At 36.5% G+C, this 19,761-nt stretch overlaps 1 protein-coding gene and 2 long non-coding RNA genes across 4 annotated transcripts in view; all 3 read right to left on the bottom strand.

The window, feature by feature from the left end:
* LOC149502829 (uncharacterized) overlaps window positions 1–19,761 on the bottom strand; it is a 510,125-nt gene that overhangs the window by 216,626 nt on the left and 273,738 nt on the right. The window lies entirely within an intron of this gene.
* LOC114246510 (saccharopine dehydrogenase-like oxidoreductase) lies at window positions 4,956–19,570 on the bottom strand. Of its 2 annotated transcripts, none has more exons than XM_028179060.2 (7): window positions 19,302–19,570; window positions 17,189–17,376; window positions 12,888–13,017; window positions 8,659–8,857; window positions 8,012–8,396; window positions 5,593–5,684; window positions 4,956–5,201 (listed from the first exon to the last, which is right to left on the bottom strand). In XM_028179060.2, exons 1-7 carry the CDS (start codon window positions 19,339–19,341, stop codon window positions 5,105–5,107), a joined length of 1,131 nt encoding a protein of 376 aa, XP_028034861.2. In that variant the 5' UTR covers window positions 19,342–19,570; the 3' UTR covers window positions 4,956–5,104. The 2 variants fall into 2 exon arrangements, with proteins under 2 accessions (XP_028034861.2, XP_089584243.1); XM_089728117.1 differs by having other exon boundaries at window positions 19,047–19,565.
* LOC149502833 (uncharacterized) lies at window positions 13,894–17,178 on the bottom strand. The gene is made up of 2 exons (XR_016323222.1): window positions 14,734–17,178; window positions 13,894–14,625 (listed from the first exon to the last, which is right to left on the bottom strand). It is a non-coding gene; the product is annotated as an uncharacterized LOC149502833 (long non-coding RNA).

Here is a 19,761-nt window from a genome sequence, read left to right on the forward strand (position 1 = left end):
GAGATTACAGTAAAATATTGGTGGCAGTTTCTTGTCTCATCAGTAGGCTTAGTGCGAGTTTCAAAAATGGAATCGATTGACTCGCATCGAGTGTACGCTCTTCACGGTGAAACGTGCGGAGCTCTGAGTGCGAGTTACTCGATTTGCAGGACGTTTATTCATCTTGAGAAGCGATATTTTTTTCTTTTATATTGGTAGCACGCAAGGTTTTTTTTAAGGCGTTTAATTGAAATGCCAAGCTTTCTAACGATATTTATAATTAGTCGGGTAATGGGTAATGTACCTGTGCTTAGTGCGAGTTTTTTTAATTACTCAGTCGATGTTAATGTTATGTTTAATTTGTGTGAGTTTGTATCAGTGCCACCTAGTGGTAAGCTTATGAATCTCATTTTGTGGGAGAGAGAAGGTTTGTTTATGTTGCTGTCTCATGTATCGAATAGCTTTACCGAAGTGTTTTTTTTTTTTTTTTTTTTTTCCTACCTAAGCTGAGAGCCTTGAGAGGCTATGTCAGCGTAACCCTAACTTTTGTAGGTGAGCTCACGGGGCTCAAACCTGATGACGTTGCTAACACGAACCCTAGCAAGAGCCGTGCTTCGCAGAATCTACCACCGGATCGGAAACGCGACCCACTGAGAAGATCCGGCGAGAAACTCAGTGGGCTGTGTCTGGGAGTTAATTTACTCGTCGAGCCCTTCGTCGCAAGCGACGGGTTCGACGAGAACGGTGACCGGTGCTTGAAGTACCTAGAAGCACCGTTAGTGGATCGGGACTCCGAAAATTTTACCGAAGTGAGGCTCTCGATTATTGTATGCGCGAGTGCGAGTTGCAAATTAATGGATTTTGAGAGTATTTCTTCACTTTCAAGCAAGTTAAGTAGTCACTAAAAATTTTGCCGTGAAACCAATACAATATCAAGATTTTTTCTTTCGTTTTTAATAATAATGTTGTTTTTTAAGGTTTTATCTATTCTAATGGTTTATACACATATATTTTTTCGGTTAGAAAATTTTATAGACGTCTAGCTAGTTGTAAATACATATTAATTCTTTGCTTTTTCATTTAATTCTTATTAAATCATTGCTTTTTTTTAAAGAGTTGTTTGATGAGAGAGAGAGAGAGCGAGATAGAGTTGCTTTTTTTTTATTGCTTAGATGGATGGACGAGCTCACAGCCCACCTGATGTTAAGTGGTTACTGGAGCCCATAGACATCTACAACGTAAATGCGCCACCCACCTCGAGATATAAGTTCTAAGGTCTCAGTATAGTTACAACGGCTACCCCACCCTTCGAACCGAAACGCATTATTGCTTCACGGTGGAAATAGGCGGGGTGGTGGTACCTACCCGTGTGGACTCCCAAGAGGTCCTACCACCAGTGAAAGAGTATTCTTTATTGTACACAAAATGAATAAATATTGTGAAACATTTTTTCTTGGTCTTATCGCTAAGAGTGATCTCTTCCAGACAACCATTAGATGGGCAAGAATAATTTCGAAATGAATTGCACACTGTGTATCTATCTATTATAGAAATATATACACACACGCACATACACACGCGCACACACACACACACACACACACGCGCGCAATATACATATTTACAGGTACATACGTACAGATTTATATTTATAAATTATATAGAAATTTGAACAATGTAATAATAATTTTGCTTCTTTACACATTTATAAATAAGGATGGATGCTCGTAATAATTTTAGTATATTTGGGCCACCTAATGAAGATTATCAACACTATTACCGTAAATACAATCATTTTATACACGTTCAACGGGTAAAAGATTAAACCTATGTAAAACATAATTTCTTTAATTAAAAAAAGCTGAAATAATTACCTATTCCAAGATTAATTATGTTAAGTATGTCTAAATATGTAATTACAATTAAATAAATTCTATAATAAACTTCTAATTCTAATACTTCTATTAAAGTTACTAAAAAAATATGTTTATGCTGGGCAGTTTTCGTGTATTTTAAAGGTTACGCCATTACGGCAAAGTTTGTTTACGAAATTGCACCCTTAGAATGGAAGTGGTATAACTAAAAAATTTAAGATTAGTTTTATATTTCAAAACACTTATGTATTATTATTAAGAACCTACATTTTAAGTAGGTAATACGTGCAGCAAAAATGTTGGACTCCTTTTTACGAAAATTGCGCGGACGGAGAAGTATGAAATTTCCCACACTCATAGAGAATATAGAGAAGTAGTGCAGATTGCAAATTTTTTTTTTTTATTGTGCATAAACAATAAAAAAATAAACTAAATGAATAAAAAAACCTTACACACATTACCATGTATTTGACACACACACACACACATGCATTTATACTTTTTTTGTTTATTGATTTATCAATCTGTGGTCAAATTGAGAATAGATTAATATTTTTTGTCTTTAATATTATTTTTCTATAATGTAGCCTTGGCGACATAGAGCAATGATTATTATAGAAATGATGATAATAGAAAGGTGACAATAGAACTATAATAATGTTCAAACTTAAAATTTAAATAAATTATGGTCAAATTTCGACCACTGGACTACCATTAGTAGATAATAATAAAATCATTTATTGCCTTTCACACAGATTTAGATTATTACAGGCAGCCTACAAGGAAACAACAAAAAAACAAAACACTATTATATCATTTCTGGCAAGCAGCTCAACATTTGCACTTGTATATTATTAATAGGAATTTTATTAAGAATATTGACAATTTATGAGGAATTTGACAAGTACGGATTAGTTATAGATATATGTAGTTACATATTGTAAATTAAATTAGTTTTATAAGTGCAAGAAAAAATAATTTAAATGATAAAATGATAAAGCCATACCTTTTTCCAATGTGACGATTAGAGGGTATCCTATTATTCTTTTCTATATTATTCTATCAGCTTATAAAATTAAACAGTCTCTTTTAGTCTAGAAAAGGACAAAGTACTCTTTCTGTCTTTTTCAAATAAAATGGCATGCCTTAAAGTGCTTAAACCGAAAAACTAAAAAAATACAATTATTGTATTACAATATTGAAGTTTACCAGAAACTAAGAATTTTGGGTTGAGCCACTTTAATTCTAAAGGTACAAAATAGTATTGAACACGTGACATTACCCGAATAATTTTGAAAGTAGTGGTTCCCATTAAAATGCTGTTAAAATGCGTTGTATTTCATTTAGACGGTCTAATGCCAAAACATCACGTGCTACCAATATACGAGAAATAATATTGCTGCTCTCGGTGAATAAACGCCCTGCGAAGCGAGTAGCATATCTCAACTCACACTCACAATTCTTCATTTTTCACCGTATAGAACGTAAACTCGATTTGATTTTGATTTATTCATTTACAATTGAACAACTAGGAAAAAAAGATGAAAATACATTTTGGAGGGACCGCGAGGAGCTAAATTGTGTGAATTGTTTTATTTTGTCTATTTAATGTTTCTTAGTTAATGCGTATTTAATATTTCTTCGTGTATAAGTGTAATTTTGAGACCGTCCTGGCCTAAAGGTTAAGGCGTCCGGTGTATTCGTATCTTGCAATGCACCGGTGTTCTAATCCCGCCGGCGGGTATCAATTTTTCTAATGAAATACGTACTTATCAAATGTTTACGATTGACTTTCACTGTAAAGGAATAGCATCATGTAATAAAAATCAAACCCGCAAAATTAATTTTTGTAATTACTGGTGGTAGGACGTCTTATGAGTCCGCACGGGTAGGTATCACCACCCTGCCTATTTTTGCCGTGAAGCAGTAATGCGTTTCGGTTTGAAGGGTGGGACAACCGTTGTAACTATACTGAGACCTTAGAACTAATATCTCAAGGTGGGAGGCGGCATTTGCGTTGTAGATGTCTATGGGCTCCGGTAACCACTTAAGATTAGGTGGGCCGGGAGCTCGTCCACCCATCTGTGCAATAACAAAGTAACGTGGGTTTATTAACTGTTTAGTATCTGTGAAAGTGCGAAAATTTAAAAAAATTAAACAAAACCGCTGGACGTAGCTTCTCGAAGTCTTCGAAAAGGTACACTGAAAAAAATCTCAGTATATAATCAGCATTTTGCAGAGATTATATTTTATCCCATATTATCTGATCTCATTTCATTTCATTCCATGCCAATTGATTAATGCTTCAAATTAATCAAATCCATTTCACTCCATATTATCATTTTTCATAAAAAAAGATTAGGCTCTATGGCATGATATTTTTGCCTCTCTAGTTGGAAAAATAAAACTACTAAAGAAATACTCGATCGAAACGTTAAAATCCACTAATTTGTAACACGCACTCGCACAAATGTCATTCGTAGTACTCATTTCGGTAAAATTACTCGGTTACGAGATCACAATGTTAATATGAACTCGCACTCACAAAATAACACCGAGTACGTTTGCCGCTAGGGGCGCTGTTCCAATTGCATACAAATTTGAGCAAACTGGCTCGCTAGTGAGAACGTTACAAAACTCGCACTAAGCACACAGATTCCAAATGTCATGGCCTAAAAAAATCTCTCGCTGTCTTACATATTAACGCCGTGAAACACTCTTGCGTTCTAATTTGAATATTATATTGAAATAATAAAGGTAGCTAAGTACCGAAAACGGTAATTCCCATATGTACCTAAGAATTAAATATAGATAGATATATCAGCAATTTTTTTTTGATAAAATACCTATTCCTTGTTTATTACCTATTAATAGTTTTTTTTAATCCTTAGATCGTTGGACGAGCTCACGGTCCACCAGGTGTTGAGTGACTACCAGAGCCCATGGACATCAATAACGTACCTAAATGTTTGTTGTATAACGATAATTTAAAATATTGAAGAAATGGTTGAGATCACTTTCTTATTCCGCTAAATAAAACCTATGGCTGTAGGCTGTATATTATTCATGGTACATAATATTTAAGGTTAAATAAATGAAATCTTTGTTTTATTGAGTAAAATAATATATATTTAAATGTTTTTTTTATATGAATTTACACCAAAACCATAATTCGACAGTTTAACTGTTTAAAACCCATCGAATACCAATTATGAAACACAATTTTTGTTTTAATACACCCCTCACAAACCCTACTTTGTGACGACTTCAAATTCCATTTTATGCTTCATTAAATTTTCGACAAGGTTCGTGTTCTGAAATGCAGCTGCGGGCATAAGTACTCCGCCTCTGGAAAAAAACATATGCAGAATATTCATTTTTAGTTATAATAAGTATTGTTTCATTCTCGGATAAATGTAATACAAAATGCAAAAGAGCTTTCTACTTCTATTTGCTACAAAATTCTAGAATGTTCTCTTATTTTAGGCAAATATTATCTCCTACAACACTAATAACTAGAACCAGATAGTATAAAAATACAGACAAAACAAAAACGATTATTTTAGTTTTCTAATAATAATTAGCTAACTGTTTGAACTGAAAGTGCATTAAAATCGAAATAGGGACATAGTAACTTCAAATTATATAGAAGGCAAATAGTCTTTCGGTCATTGGGCGAAATTATGGGATTTTAAATACATCCTAACTCTTTGAACACTTTAAGACCTGCTTTACTTACTTCGGCATTTTATCACTCTCTCTTAGGATCGTCATGGCAGAAATAATCAAACACATAGCCGTAGTATAATAGCCGGGATCCGTTCCTGAAACCTAAAGCACATTAGCAAATTAGACACAAAAATCATCTCAACGTAGAAAGAAATTTACATCATCGATAGTAATAAATATATGTTCATACTTTTTATGTAGCGCTTGATTAAAGTCGAACATCCACTATATAAGATCGTTTGGAACTCAAAGTTTGGTCTGCGGGGTTACATTATTAATTATCTGTCGACCTTAAAAAGTACAAGATAACTCAATTTTTTATGGAGTTGGAACAGCGCCCCTGGCGGGAAACCTTGGCTAATGTTCCAACTCCATACAAAATTAAGTTAACTTTTACGCTATCGAGAACGTTAAAAAACTCGCACTAAGCACACTTTTTTTTTTTCCTACCTATGCTGATAGCCTTGAGAGGCTATTTCAGCTTCGCCCTAACGTTTGTAGGTGAGCTCGCGGGGCTCAAACGGAGAGTTGCTAACACTGACCCTAGCAAGAGCAGTGCTTCGCAGAATCTACCATCGGATCGGAAACGCGACCCACTGAGAAGATCCGGCGAGAAACTCAGTGGGCTGTGTCTATGGGTTAGTTCGCTCGTCGAGCCCTTCGTCGCAAGCGACGGGTTCGACGAGGACGGTGACCGGTGCTTGTGGTGCCTAAAAGCACCGTTAATGGATCAGGAGGATCCGTAATGACGTGCTTTGGGCGACGTCGACGGTTTACCATTCGGTCTACTGGGTTGGGTATGTAGTTTCCAGCGGCTACGATGAGAGAGTTCTCATGTCGTGCCGCCTTCTCAAAATGGCGCAGTGATGCCGACTGTAGATACTTACTAAATGAGTCGAACTCCAGGTCATCGTGGAGATCCACGTTCCTAAGGAACCATGGCGCTCCGACGGCTATCCTGCAGAATCTGGATTGAATAACCTGAAGGGATTTCAAGTGGGTGCGGGCTACGTGAGCAAACACTACGCTTGCATACGTCATGACGGGGCGTATACAAGTTTTGTAGAGAGTTACCTTATTGCGGAGGGACAGTTTGCTTCGACTACAAAGTATTGGGTAGAGTCGTCCTAGTATAAACGCGGCGCGGTCGCGTACCGTTTTTATATGGGGACGGAATGTCATCCCTCTGTCGAGGGTCACGCCTAGATATTTGACCTTCGAGGCCCACGGTATGGGCTGGCCAAAGAGAGTTATGGGGCTAACGGCGGAGATGTTTGCGCGCCTACTACGGAGTGGGATGCTCGAAGTGGTGAAGCACACTGTTCTTCAAAGAGGAACGTATGACCGCTTCACATCATAAAAATGACGGTGGTACCTAACCGTGTGGACTTATAATACGCCGTACCGCGGGATTGGAACATCGGTATTGTCACTTCAGTTGATACGATACTATGGTTGATACTACAGGGCATAATATATTTTTATATATGCCCTGAAGTACTTATACTTAAAGTTTATATATTTTATTTTCCAAAATTAAAATACCTAATTTATTGCAGAAACTATTAGATGTATATGTACATATACAGATATATACATATTACCTATATTCCAAAAACATAAATAAATATTTGTTTTGTTTTTCTAACAATTATAAATTTGGCACTAAGGGTGACTCATCATTATATTACATAAAAAAAAGACTAATTAAATTTCTTTAATTCCAGACAATAGAAAAATCGATTATTATTTGAAATCTCCAAGGAAATATATTGATTAAATCATTTTGATTATTAACTTTTACCAAAAGTGCCAAAATTATAATTAACAAATAATGGATGAATTGAATTTCTTGAATTATTCATTAAACAGAAAATTATTAATTTTTAGAATTAATTAATTTTATTGAGCAATATTGATAAGACTCAAATTTTTTTTTCACTTTTAAAATTTTGCCGCCCTGGGAATTTGTCCCGACTGCCCTTAGTAAATCCACTACTGTATATATTTAAGAGAGAAAAGAGAAGAACACTAGAAATGCCGAGTCGAACGCCGGTTGTACTCAATTTGTCATTGCATGCGCTATCCGTTAAAATGCAATGCCATGCAATAAATAACCCTCACCTTTAGCTTTAATTTACCACAATTACAAAATTTAAATGCAACATAACAGTTTAGATTTTAGCTCGTTATAATTATTAAGAATAAATAAAACAATTACAAAATAAAATTAGGATTATTTGAATAGATATAAAAATAGAGCGTGAAAAAAAATCTAGACAATTTAATTATGTAGGTACATACACTAAGTTGATAATTTTATATATTCAATAGCGAATAGAATAAATTTTAAACGAGAATGAGCATCTAATTAATGTAAAATAATATTTATGACGATAACTGTTTAACAAAATTAAAGATTATCATACCTTCACAGTCAAAGATTTCTCAGGATCCTGTTTGTAATTTTTCACATTTGAATCCCAACTCTTTCCAGTCATCGTTAGACTATATTTTGTATTCATTCTTGACACTTCGGAAGGTCCCTTACGTGTCATGTAACCGGCCGTGAAAACCTTAGGGTGCTTACACAACATCTTTCGAAACCATTCGAAACGACTTAAATAGTAGTACATATACATTAGAGGTATTATTAAAAAATGATAAAATTTCGGTACAGTACAAAAACTACGAAATCTTATCGGTTTCTGTTCGTACTTGTCCGATACATATCTTTGGGACATTTCGATTAAATCTTCGTCTGGTCCTGGATACGGGAACCAGACTTCTCCGCTGTGACGATGAAAGAAAGATCTGGAACATAATAGAAAAAGACTATAAATACTTTGTGATACTTATGTGTATGGTTATACCATGCAATACCAGATCGTTCGCTAAAACTCTTAAATGGAAAACGTTAAATAATCTTACAAAATTTCGTAACAAAATCCAAAGGTCAAGGCTTACATTGTATAGCCTATTGTTCGAAGTCCTCAATAAATATCGTTTCATCTTACAATCGTAGTATTATGCAAATATGATGCGAGTCGGAATATTTCTATATAAACATACCTACCTTTTTAATTCTATAGGCTCGTACACAAGCGGTTCAGGAAATGTTTCTTTTTTCAGATTTAAATATTTTGGTAGATCTTGTAAAACGCAAACCAGAGATTCCCATGTACCCGAATGAACTAAACAGTGTTGACCAATTGGCGCGTAACTTCTTCTTGGTATATCGAATCTGAAGTAGCAGTCGACGACGTCAGGAATATCTGTATAAATTGAGGTTTTCCTGTAGTGTGTTTGCTCAAAAAAAAATTTTTTTTTCCTTTGGTATTATAGTGTTTCCATAATTAAGACGTTCAATTTGAATAGTCGCATTTGTGACTCGAAAAATGCAAGATTTAATTTTGAAAAGTCCCTCAAATTTTAATCTGGCCACTGCTTCTTAGTTTTTCGAAAATAAGCCAACCATTACGGTAAAGGGATTGCACTTTAAAAGATGATTAACGATTATATACCCGAAAATAGAAGATATTGATGTGAACGACGTTCATTTTCAACAACAAGATGTGGTAGGACCGGTAAAACTACCCTGCCTGCTTCTGCCGTGAAGCAGTAATGCATTTCGATTTGAAGGGTAGGGAAGCCGTTGTACTGTAAAAACTGAAATCTAAGAACTCAAATCTCAAGGTAAGTCGCGGCATCTACGTTGTAGACTCCGGTAACCACTTCAACTAGGCTATCCGTGTGCTCGTCTACCCATCTAGTTACAACGACTGCCCCACCCTCCAATCCGAAACGCATTACTGCTTCACGGTAAAAATAAAAAGTTGATATAAAATAAATAAAAGGTGTGAATAGTTTCTTAACTATGTGCCTTCTCGAAAAGGCGACAGAATCAGAATCACGCAAATTTGTAAATTTTCATGTTTTATCTTTATTACACCGTGTTATTTACACCGTGTTATTTACACCGTCGAAGTCGCTCGTTAACTAATTTTGAAATACTAGCTGACCCGGCAGACTTCGTAGTACCTCAATCGATAAATAAAAGACATAAACTTTTGCGTAAAATAAACTTAAAACAAACAAAAGGAAGCCGTCCGACGGGGGACACATCAAAGGGAAAACAAAATATATTTTTTATTTAATTCCGAGCATTTTTTTTATTGCTTAGATGGATGGACGAGCTCACAGCCCACCTGGTGTTAAGTGGTTACTGGAGCCCATAGACATCTACAACGTAAATGCGCCACCCACCTCGAGATATAAGTTGTAAGATCTCAGTATAGTTACAACGGCTACCCCACCCTTCGAACCGAAACGCATTACTGCTTCACGGCGGAAATAGGCGGGGTGGTGGTACCTACCCGTGCGGACTCCCAAGAGGTCCTACCACCAATTTTCATATTTATCTACCTTTTAAACCTTCTCTGGACTTCCACAAATAATTCATGACCAAAATTATCCAAATCGATCCAGCCGTTCTCGAATTTTAGCGAGACTAACGAACAGCAATTCATTTTTATATATATAGACTAGCTGACCCGGCAGACTTCGTAGTGCCTCAATCTATGAATCAAAAAGAATCCGTCCGACGGGGGACACAGCAAAGGAAAAAAAATGTTATTTTTATTCAATTCCGACCATTTTCATATTTATCTACCTTTTAAACCTTCCCTGGACTTTCACGAATAATTCAAGACCAAAATTAGCCAAATCGGTCCAGCCGTTCTCGAGTTTTATCGAGACTAACGAACAGCAATTCATTTTTATATATATGACGGAGGAGAAACGCTGAAGGAATGTTTTTAAAAAGTGTGACGTCAGCATTGTTGACGTCACGGTCTTTAAGTTCTCGATGATGACTCATATTTGGGCTTCCAAAACAAAACTTCACGAGAACTGCGTATATTGCACGAGAAGCATAACAACGTTACAGAGAGATCCGTACTGTACTACGGCTCGGACACGAATGAATCAACGCTAGACAGCACGGCCGTATTTATAGGACTTCGTACACGTCAGCGTGTTTACAAGTATTAAACACGTGAGCGTGTTTACAAGATTTTAAAGTATTGAAATTACAATAAAAGGGACTGTTTAACATCAATTTCTTATCACAGAGTAATTAGTTGATGATCAGTAGGTAAATAGTCATATTTGCGCCGACACGGCCATACTGACAGGCGGTGCGTGCTCTGCACCGGCCTCGTTGATTCTCGTAGGTTTTTCTTTGATTCTCATTGACCTGTAGGAATAAAAAGTTTCTCTGAGTAGCGCATCTGTTATACTTGCGTTACTTGTAACTATGAAGGTTTGAGACTTATTAATGCGATTTTATTGTAGGGTTCTCGGAGGGTATCGTAGGGTTCTCGGGGGGTATCGTAGGGTTCTCGGAGGGTATCGTAGGGTTCTCGGCGGTTCTCGTAGAGTTCTCGGCGGTTCTCGTAGAGTTCTCGGCGGTTCTCGTAGAGTTCTCGGCGGTTCTCGTAGAGTTCTCGGCGGTTCTCGTAGATTTATTTAAGGTGTTCGGATAAGGATGTTGTGTAGTGTGATGTTGTGGCGTACACTGTGGTACTTATGTAGCGGGCGTACACTGTGGTACTTATGTAGCGGGCGTACACTGTGGTACTTATGTAGCGGGCGTACACTGTGGTACTTATGTAGCGGGCGTACACTGTGGTACTTATGTAGCGGGCGTACACTGTGGTACTTATGTAGCGGGCGTACACTGTGGTACTTATGTAGCGGGCGTACACTGTGGTACTTATGTAGCGGGCGTACACTGTGGTACTTATGTAGCGGGCGTACACTGTGGTACTTATGTAGCGGGCGTACACTGTGGTACTTATGTAGTGGGCGTACACTGTGGTACTTATGTAGTGGGCGGGCGTACACTGTGGTACTTATGTAGTGGGCGTACACTGTGGTACTTATGTAGTGGGCGGGCGTACACTGTGGTACTTATGTAGTGGGCGGGCGTACACTGTGGTACTTATGTAGTGGGCGGGCGTACACTGTGGTACTTATGTAGTGGGCGTACACTGTGGTACTTATGTAGTGGGCGTACACTGTGGTACTTATGTAGTGGGCGTACACTGTGGTACTTATGTAGTGGGCGTACACTGTGGTACTTATGTAGTGGGCGTACACTGTGGTACTTATGTAGTGGGCGTACACTGTGGTACTTATGTAGTGGGCGTACACTGTGGTACTTTTGCCGAGGCGTACACTGTGGTACTTTTGCCGAGGCGTACACTGTGGTACTTTTGCCGAGGCGTACACTGTGGTACTTATGTTGTGGTGTAATTTTGGTAATTAAAAATAAAAACTTATCTTTGAGTGTTGATTTTGTTGCTCGACCATGCTGATTTGTGGAGTAGATGTATAGGCTCATCGGCTGTTGCTGGAGGGTAGTCTTCTTCCGCCGATATGGTTAAATGGTCTCCAGGTTGTTGCTGAGCGGAGGCGGCATGTGATCCCACTTCTGATGACGGAGGAGAAACGCTGAAGGAATGTTTTTAAAAAGTGTGACGTCAGCATTGTTGACGTCACGGTCTTTAAGTTCTCGATGATGACTCATATTTGGGCTTCCAAAACAAAACTTCACGAGAACTGCGTATATTGCACGAGAAGCATAACAACGTTACAGAGAGATCCGTACTGTACTACGGCTCGGACACGAATGAATCAACGCTAGACAGCACGGCCGTATTTATAGGACTTCGTACACGTCAGCGTGTTTACAAGTATTAAACACGTGAGCGTGTTTACAAGATTTTAAAGTATTGAAATTACAATAAAAGGGACTGTTTAACATCAATTTCTTATCACAGAGTAATTAGTTGATGATCAGTAGGTAAATAGTCATATTTGCGCCGACATATATATAGATAAAGATAATAACAAGATACAAATGTGGACTTCGGTTCCACCAACTGCTTTTTCCCAGAATATGATTGTACAGGTGTCGTAAATTTATAGTCTAGAGTTTATACATCTTTTAGTGGGATATGATTAAAATAATTTGTTTTTGGGGTCAATTAATGCCTCGCTGTCGCTCATCTTTTACTTATCTTGAGACATGAGGCTGAGCCACGAGAAGGAAGTCTTTGTTACATTGTAAAATGACTGTCTTGATTTTAATGATATAAATTTCGGTACCTAAAAAACACAGATTCTCGAACCTGCGTTTTTTTTAGATTGAGAGGCTTTTTTCCTACCTATGCTGATGGCCTTGAGAGGCCATTTCAGCGCAACCTTAACAAGCAGGTATAATAATTCAATGAAATATACCTTTGAATTGATTTTGTAAGAACATGAGTCCTGCTGCAGAAGGTATAGAGGCCAGACCACAGGATGGTACAATTAGCACATTCCCCTCTTCAGCAGCATTGTGATTATTACGAAATGCGTTAAAGATTTGCTGCAATTAATTGTTTACATGTATTTACATGTTATCTAAAGCCTTGTTAAAGTAAGGTACTGTATTTGATATGTTTCTTTCCAAATTTACATATAAGATTATTTTTTTATTGCTAGATGGGTGGACGAGCTCACAGCCCACCCGGTGTTAAGTAGTTACTGGAGCCCATAGACATCTACGGCGTAAATGCGCCACCCACCTCGAGATATAAGTTGTAAGATCTCAGTATAGTTACAACGGCTGCCCCACCCTTCAAACCGAAACGCATTACTGCTTCACGGCAGAAATAGGCAGGGTGGTGGTACCTACCCGCGCGGACTCACAAGAAGTCCTACCACCAGTAAAAATTTATTACCATTTTATTTTGATGTCTGCATGTATGTACATGGTAAGAAATCTTTAACTGTTTTCCTGTATTATTTTTTTGAAGTGAAACTTATTTAGAATCGTTTTGATTTCAAACTCGATAAAACGAAATGAAACGAAATGAAAAAATAAGTGTGGCGCGATTGGCTTGCCGACGCGGTTCTGAGCGGCGCACAGTGGGTCGATACTATGATTTGAGTGACTTAGGGACCAACTTTGTTTTTTAAGATTTTTCTTCACGTAGATAGATAGAGCTCGTTAATCTCAATAATAATTGTTTTGGGCAAAAATTACAAAAACTTTATAGTTTGGTCAGAAAAATGTGTTTTGTGTTTTTTTTGTATGGAGCGGGTCACATTAAATTAAATTCCTGCTAAGTACCGTGAGGTCCCGCTTTGAAACTTTATTTTTCTTACACCTTGTCTAGTCTACTATCATTTGATGCTATGAACATGTGCATAAAGTTGCAACTCTGCCAAATAAATGGATCGAAAAAAATGAAAAAATACATAGAGTAAAAACCTTTATTTTTATTTTCGTAAGTCCTTTTAAGTTAAATTTGATATGGATTAGTAAGTACAAGCACGCAACAATACCCATAATTACATAATACCTAACAAAAATACATTTAGTAGGTCTTAATTAATCAATCTCTCTAAGTATTATATATTTTGTTTCACCATTCGATCTTTAGATCAGAAGACAAAAGAAGATTGTGTAAAATAGTTTACACAAATTAGTCGGCAGTCTACTTATCTTTCTAAAATAACAACTCTCTGTATATTTCCGAAAATCTTTATTGCGAGCTTCCGCTGCCTCTTCCGACAGTTTACCTATAGGAATGGCACGAAAGGCAAAGCTTTTTATTATTGTATATCACTACCATGTGCCAACAATTTATGGATACTGGAAGGCATATAATACTAGGGATATAAATTAATATATAATTCTGCAGTATATCTACAAAGCTCGGAAAAATTGGAAAGGTCCACGCGCCCTCCAGATGCAACAGTCTGAAGAATCACGTGAAACCTCTCTATTAAATCTTTACGTATTCCTGTTATGCGGGCTGTTCCATCTGCATTCCTGAAAAATCTTCTGGCAGTATTGCCATCATTGGTTGTTCCTGCTTCTTGCTTGACAACATCTATAAGTAAACCGTATTCCTTTTTAAACGCTTAAGGTATAGCGCTCTTTCTGATTGATATTTTTTCTTAGTCATCTCCCCTTGCAACTCCATTTCTTGAAGTCCAAACGAAAAGACGCAAACAAAAAAATGTCATTTAAAAAATAATCTCACAGGAAACTACATAGGATGAAAAAATTGTGAAGTAATAAAATTATATTTACCGATTTGAAGTAAGCACTCCATGCGTCTTATCCAGGCATGTAAAGATGGCATTCCATACTGGAATATTCCTTCATTATTTTCTCTTTGATAAGCAAGTGACTCCAAAAAAGTCTGACGGTTTTGCTTTGCAAATATCCCAGACAGCAGAAAATGTTTCTGACAAATATGAGGTTATTTTGCCGTCTATCATCGTCATGTGCAATTGATGCTTAACTTCAACTTGTTTGATTTTTGATGGCTGAAGTCTTTCTATTTCTTCTGTTATGCTAGCTTTTATAATTGCCACTGTTGACTGCGTTTCTTTTATAAATTTAAACATTATTGGACGGCAACAAAAAGTTGATGAGGGTAGGTCGTTTTCCCAAACAATTGTTCCATCAAATTTCTGAAGCCTTATAGGAACTAGACTGGTCAAGAAAATAGATGAATCATCAAACTCTGTTTCAGTTTTTTGTTTATAATTACTTTGACCTGGGGCTCTATCAAAGCCTATTTGCTTATAAGCAGTAGCTCTCTTGCCGAGTCGAAATCCGAAGTAATCACATCTAAAAGCCTATATACCGCCAAGCTTAGTAATGCTTGCATTTTAATAGCAGCTCTTTCTTCATTAATAACTACCTCGTCTTTCCCTGGATAACATTTGGTCTTTTCTTGCTTAATTTTATATTAAGAAGGGTATAAATCGGACCCATTTTCATTTGCTGCTTCTCTTAGATTTATATACTGCCACTTACTTAATTTAAGTGAAACTAATAGTGCCTTATCGGGAGAATATGTACTACTTTTCACTTTACTTGTACTTAAACACTCCTTAACTTTTTCTAGACTTTCGGGGTGATTTGACAAATGGTTCATTATTTCTCCTACATCTTCATTTCCAGTGTTTCTCAAACTAGCAACTGTAGTAGCTTTCATTTAATCCGGGGTTAACGAAAGCGATTGGTAAATTTGTTCAATGTGCCTGGATCCCAATTCTTCAAAAGGTTTTCGAGGTGTAAAATTAGATGTCGAGGCTTCTGTAGTACATTAGAGCGTGGTACATTTTCAACATCTTCAGTATTAGAAATCTCGAGCCTTTCGTGTACAGTGTTGACATCTTCAGGTATCATGCCTTCGGGCCAGTTTATTGCACATTCGAACTAATCACATTTTTTTCTTATAAACTGTGCTAACATGCGACTACTTCGTTTCCATATTGCACTTATATTTGAACAAAAGTGCGTACAGAATTTTTGGGGCTCAACACTTTTCTCTTCGGTCACGTTCATTTGATTTTGTAGGAATTGAAAGTTTTTTTATTATCAGACAGCGACTGTAGTTGCTCTCTTAAAATCATAAATAATCCTAAATTGTTAATAAAATTATCCATTATAACGGAAAAAGGAAGATCACGACGACAATCACGAGATGTTAGTAGTAGTACGAATAAACGAACACTAGTTAGTATATAATAAATATGGTCACTTTATACTTCCAGAGAGACACAAATGTGTACTATATTTTCTACTACCCAGTAATGGCTGCTTAACTAATTATCCTCAGTAACTAATGTTAACTATCCTAATAATTACAGAGATTGATTAATTAGAGACCTACTAAATGTATTTTTGTTAGGTATTATGTAATTATGGGTATTGTTGCGTGCTTGTACTTACTAATCCATATCAAATTTAACTTAAAAGCACTTACGAAAATAAAAATAAAGGTTTTTATTCTATGTATTTATTCATTTTTTTCGATCCATTTATTTGGCAGAGTTGCAACTTTATGCACATGTTCATAGCACCAAATGATAGTAGACTAGACAAGGTGTAAGAAAAATAAAGTTTCAAAGCGGGACCTCACGGTACTTAGCAGGAATTTAATTTAATGTGACCCGCTCCATACAAAAAAATCATAAAACACATTTTTCTGACCAAACTATAAAGTTTTTGTAATTTTTGCCCAAAACAATTATTATTGAGATTAACGAGCTCTATCTATCTACGTGAAGAAAAATCTTAAAAAACAAAGTTGGTCCCTAAGTCACTAAAATCATAGTATCGACCCACTGTGCGGCGTCGACAAATCACGAAGCGCTCCACACGGCCTCGCGTCCCCGACTAATTCAGTGTGTTTTTGACGTCCGTGCACGCTGGCACGTCCGTGGCTCTCGAAACGCCCTGAGATACTTTTATTTCTATTTAGTTTGTTATGAACAGATGTAGCTGCACGTAAATCCAACAATTTCTGAATCGCGATGACGAGTTGTTACACAGTTGATAGACGTTCTCGTATTTCTCTTGCTTAATCATACCTACCTGGCGTAGGGATACCGTGACCGTGCAGGCAGTTCCCCCAGGGTGAGGCTGCTCCATTGCACTGCGGAGTGGTTGACCCTTGCGATTATTCTTATTTTTTATAAGTTTCACTTCTACACATTTTTTTTGGATTACAAGAAGTAATTCAACATACTGTTATTTCGGCTGATATATCAACGTAATGAGTCCTTGTCTCGATGCAGCTCTTAATGACAGCTTCACCCAATATACTATGAGGACCAGTGCAATTTATCAAAATTTTCGTTCTACCTGTTGCGTTCCTTAATTCAGTTTGATTGTTGATGTCACATTTTATGACGACTATGCTGGACGTTCTGATTTCTGTAAATTAGATACTTAATCTTTAACCTTAACAAACGAGTTATAACTCCCTAAAATCAGTCAACAAAACAGCGTTAGGGAGTTGAACAACTGAGTCATCAGTACTTCGACTTCCTTTTGTACTCAAAAAACATCATGAAGTGAGCTTTATTTGGAAAATTTGTACGGAGTTGGAACAGTTTACCGCTAGGGGCGCTGTTCCTACTCCATACAAAGAACAATGGCAATTTTTTACCTGAATGTTTTAAAAGGCGTCTAAGATTAAGACATAAATGAAACTTCATCATTTTATTTGCTCGTTTTTTATACGATGTTAGATTTACGTGCAAAGCCACGAAAAAATGTTAATTTAATAAGCTTTTAATTCGATTTTTGTGTACTTCCGGTTTAATACATTTGTAAGGATGGCATTTATACTATTGGCACAAAAAAGTAATATTTTTTGATAATTAATAATATTCAGTATTTAAAATGAAAATAATAATATTAATTATCCTTTGTTACAATTAGTACTTAATTAAATAACTAAATATGTAATAGTAATGGCAGCACTGCAGATGAAATGATTTTTACAGTATGACAACTGACATAATGCGCATCACTGTGCCCGTCCATAAGGCTCGTGAGTGGAAGAGAGAGGGAAATACTCGCTTCACCGCTCCGATTTTTTATGACCCAAACGTCCCAAACTGCATGGACAAAATAATTCTACTAGGTATAGTAAATTAGCTTTGCAAGCCTTCGTTTGTCGCAAATATGTGACTAATTCGTTCAAAAGGTTAAAAGTACCTATCTCTGACACACATTTTTACACATTTACAAAGAAGAAAGAACACACTATATTATATGTATATGTACCTAGGTAGCTCTGCAAGTGCTAAGGGTACCTACTCGAGTACTATTAGAAGTGTATCCTTGGTTCATCTATGATAATGAAACTAAAAATGTTATTTAAACATATCGTTTACTTATTTTTTCAATTTGTTATAGTCCGTGCCTACAAAAATCAGAGACATCTCTTATTGATAGATAACCTCAAATTATAAAGTAAACACGTTGATATATTTTTTTTGTGACTTTCTAATACCAAAAATATTTCTGATTAAGCTTAAGCTATGTTATTCCTATCGTTTTAGTATTTTTTTGTTTCAAGACGCCTCAAATAGATATCAGGTAAAATGTTGTATAGAAAGCTGCCATTGTTCTTTGAGTTAACTTTTACACGATCGAGTAATTAAAAAACTAGTATAAAGCAAACGGACATTCAGATCGGATCGCCGGATCATCTCAGTCGGTCGTGATTCGATCTCAAGCTAAGCCCGTGAGCTGACCTACACGTTTGCCCGAAGCTAGCATAAAAAACTAAAACATACGGCCATAGAAAAAAAAAACTTTACATCACGCTGCATAGATTATACACTTAATATATGTCACGCTGTGTCACTGAGGAACACGTTCGAATACGTGAACTGTTCAGTGTTCCTATCTCCCCTGAACCCCTGGCTCTTTGTCCATAATTCGAGAAACATTCACATTATTTCAACCGCATCCTGTTACAAGCGCACCCAGTATACTCTAAACGTGGTTATTATTATTTCTACGGCGAGTCGTTGGTTCAAGATTTAAAAATACGCTTGATGTACCTAAGTAAATCAATGAAATGTACTTACTTAACTCAGAAAGCTCTTTAAGTAAAATGTTAAGATTTTTTTCAGATCGTCCGGCAATACCCCACTTCACGTTATGATATTCTGGTTCCTTAATTAATTCTGTTAAAAAATTTACCGTTGATTTTCCTGTGAATCCAGTAGCACCTAACACAAGTAAATCTAATTTTTCCATCTCTTAACTCAAAATATTGCTGTTTAACTAACTGCAGGAAATTTGCAAAATATAAAAACGTGTGTACTTTTAGTGTTACTCGCGGTCAACTGGTGTTTTAACTGCATTTTTGCATATTTGCATTGCAGCGTTGCAAGGTCGCGATAGCCATTTGCATTTGCAACTTGCCCGACAAGCTCCACAGACTGCAACGTAACTCGGACTAGCTCGCACATGGAGTTAATAAGTACCTACAACTGGAGTGCTGTCTAATGCCGAGAAATAGGTCTCGAAAGAGAAAACTTTTTGGTCGCGGTGTCCTCGTCTAGTGTGGTGACCATATAAAATTTATTAAATCTTAATGTTACAACCAATCTTTATTTTGGACTTATACTATCGTAGGATTAGATATGTAATATTTATATAATAGATATATAATAGACTTAGACTATCGTAGGATAGTATCCTGCTTTTGAATAAACGGTGTCATAAGGTTTAATATTAGGTCAAACGAGATCGAATCCATTTATAGATAATTTTTCAAATCTGCTGGTTCTAAATCAC

This window comes from Bombyx mandarina, chromosome 06 (genome assembly GCF_030267445.1).
Source record: "Bombyx mandarina strain Sakado chromosome 06, ASM3026744v2".
In the NCBI taxonomy this organism is placed as follows: Eukaryota; Metazoa; Arthropoda; class Insecta; order Lepidoptera; family Bombycidae; genus Bombyx; species Bombyx mandarina.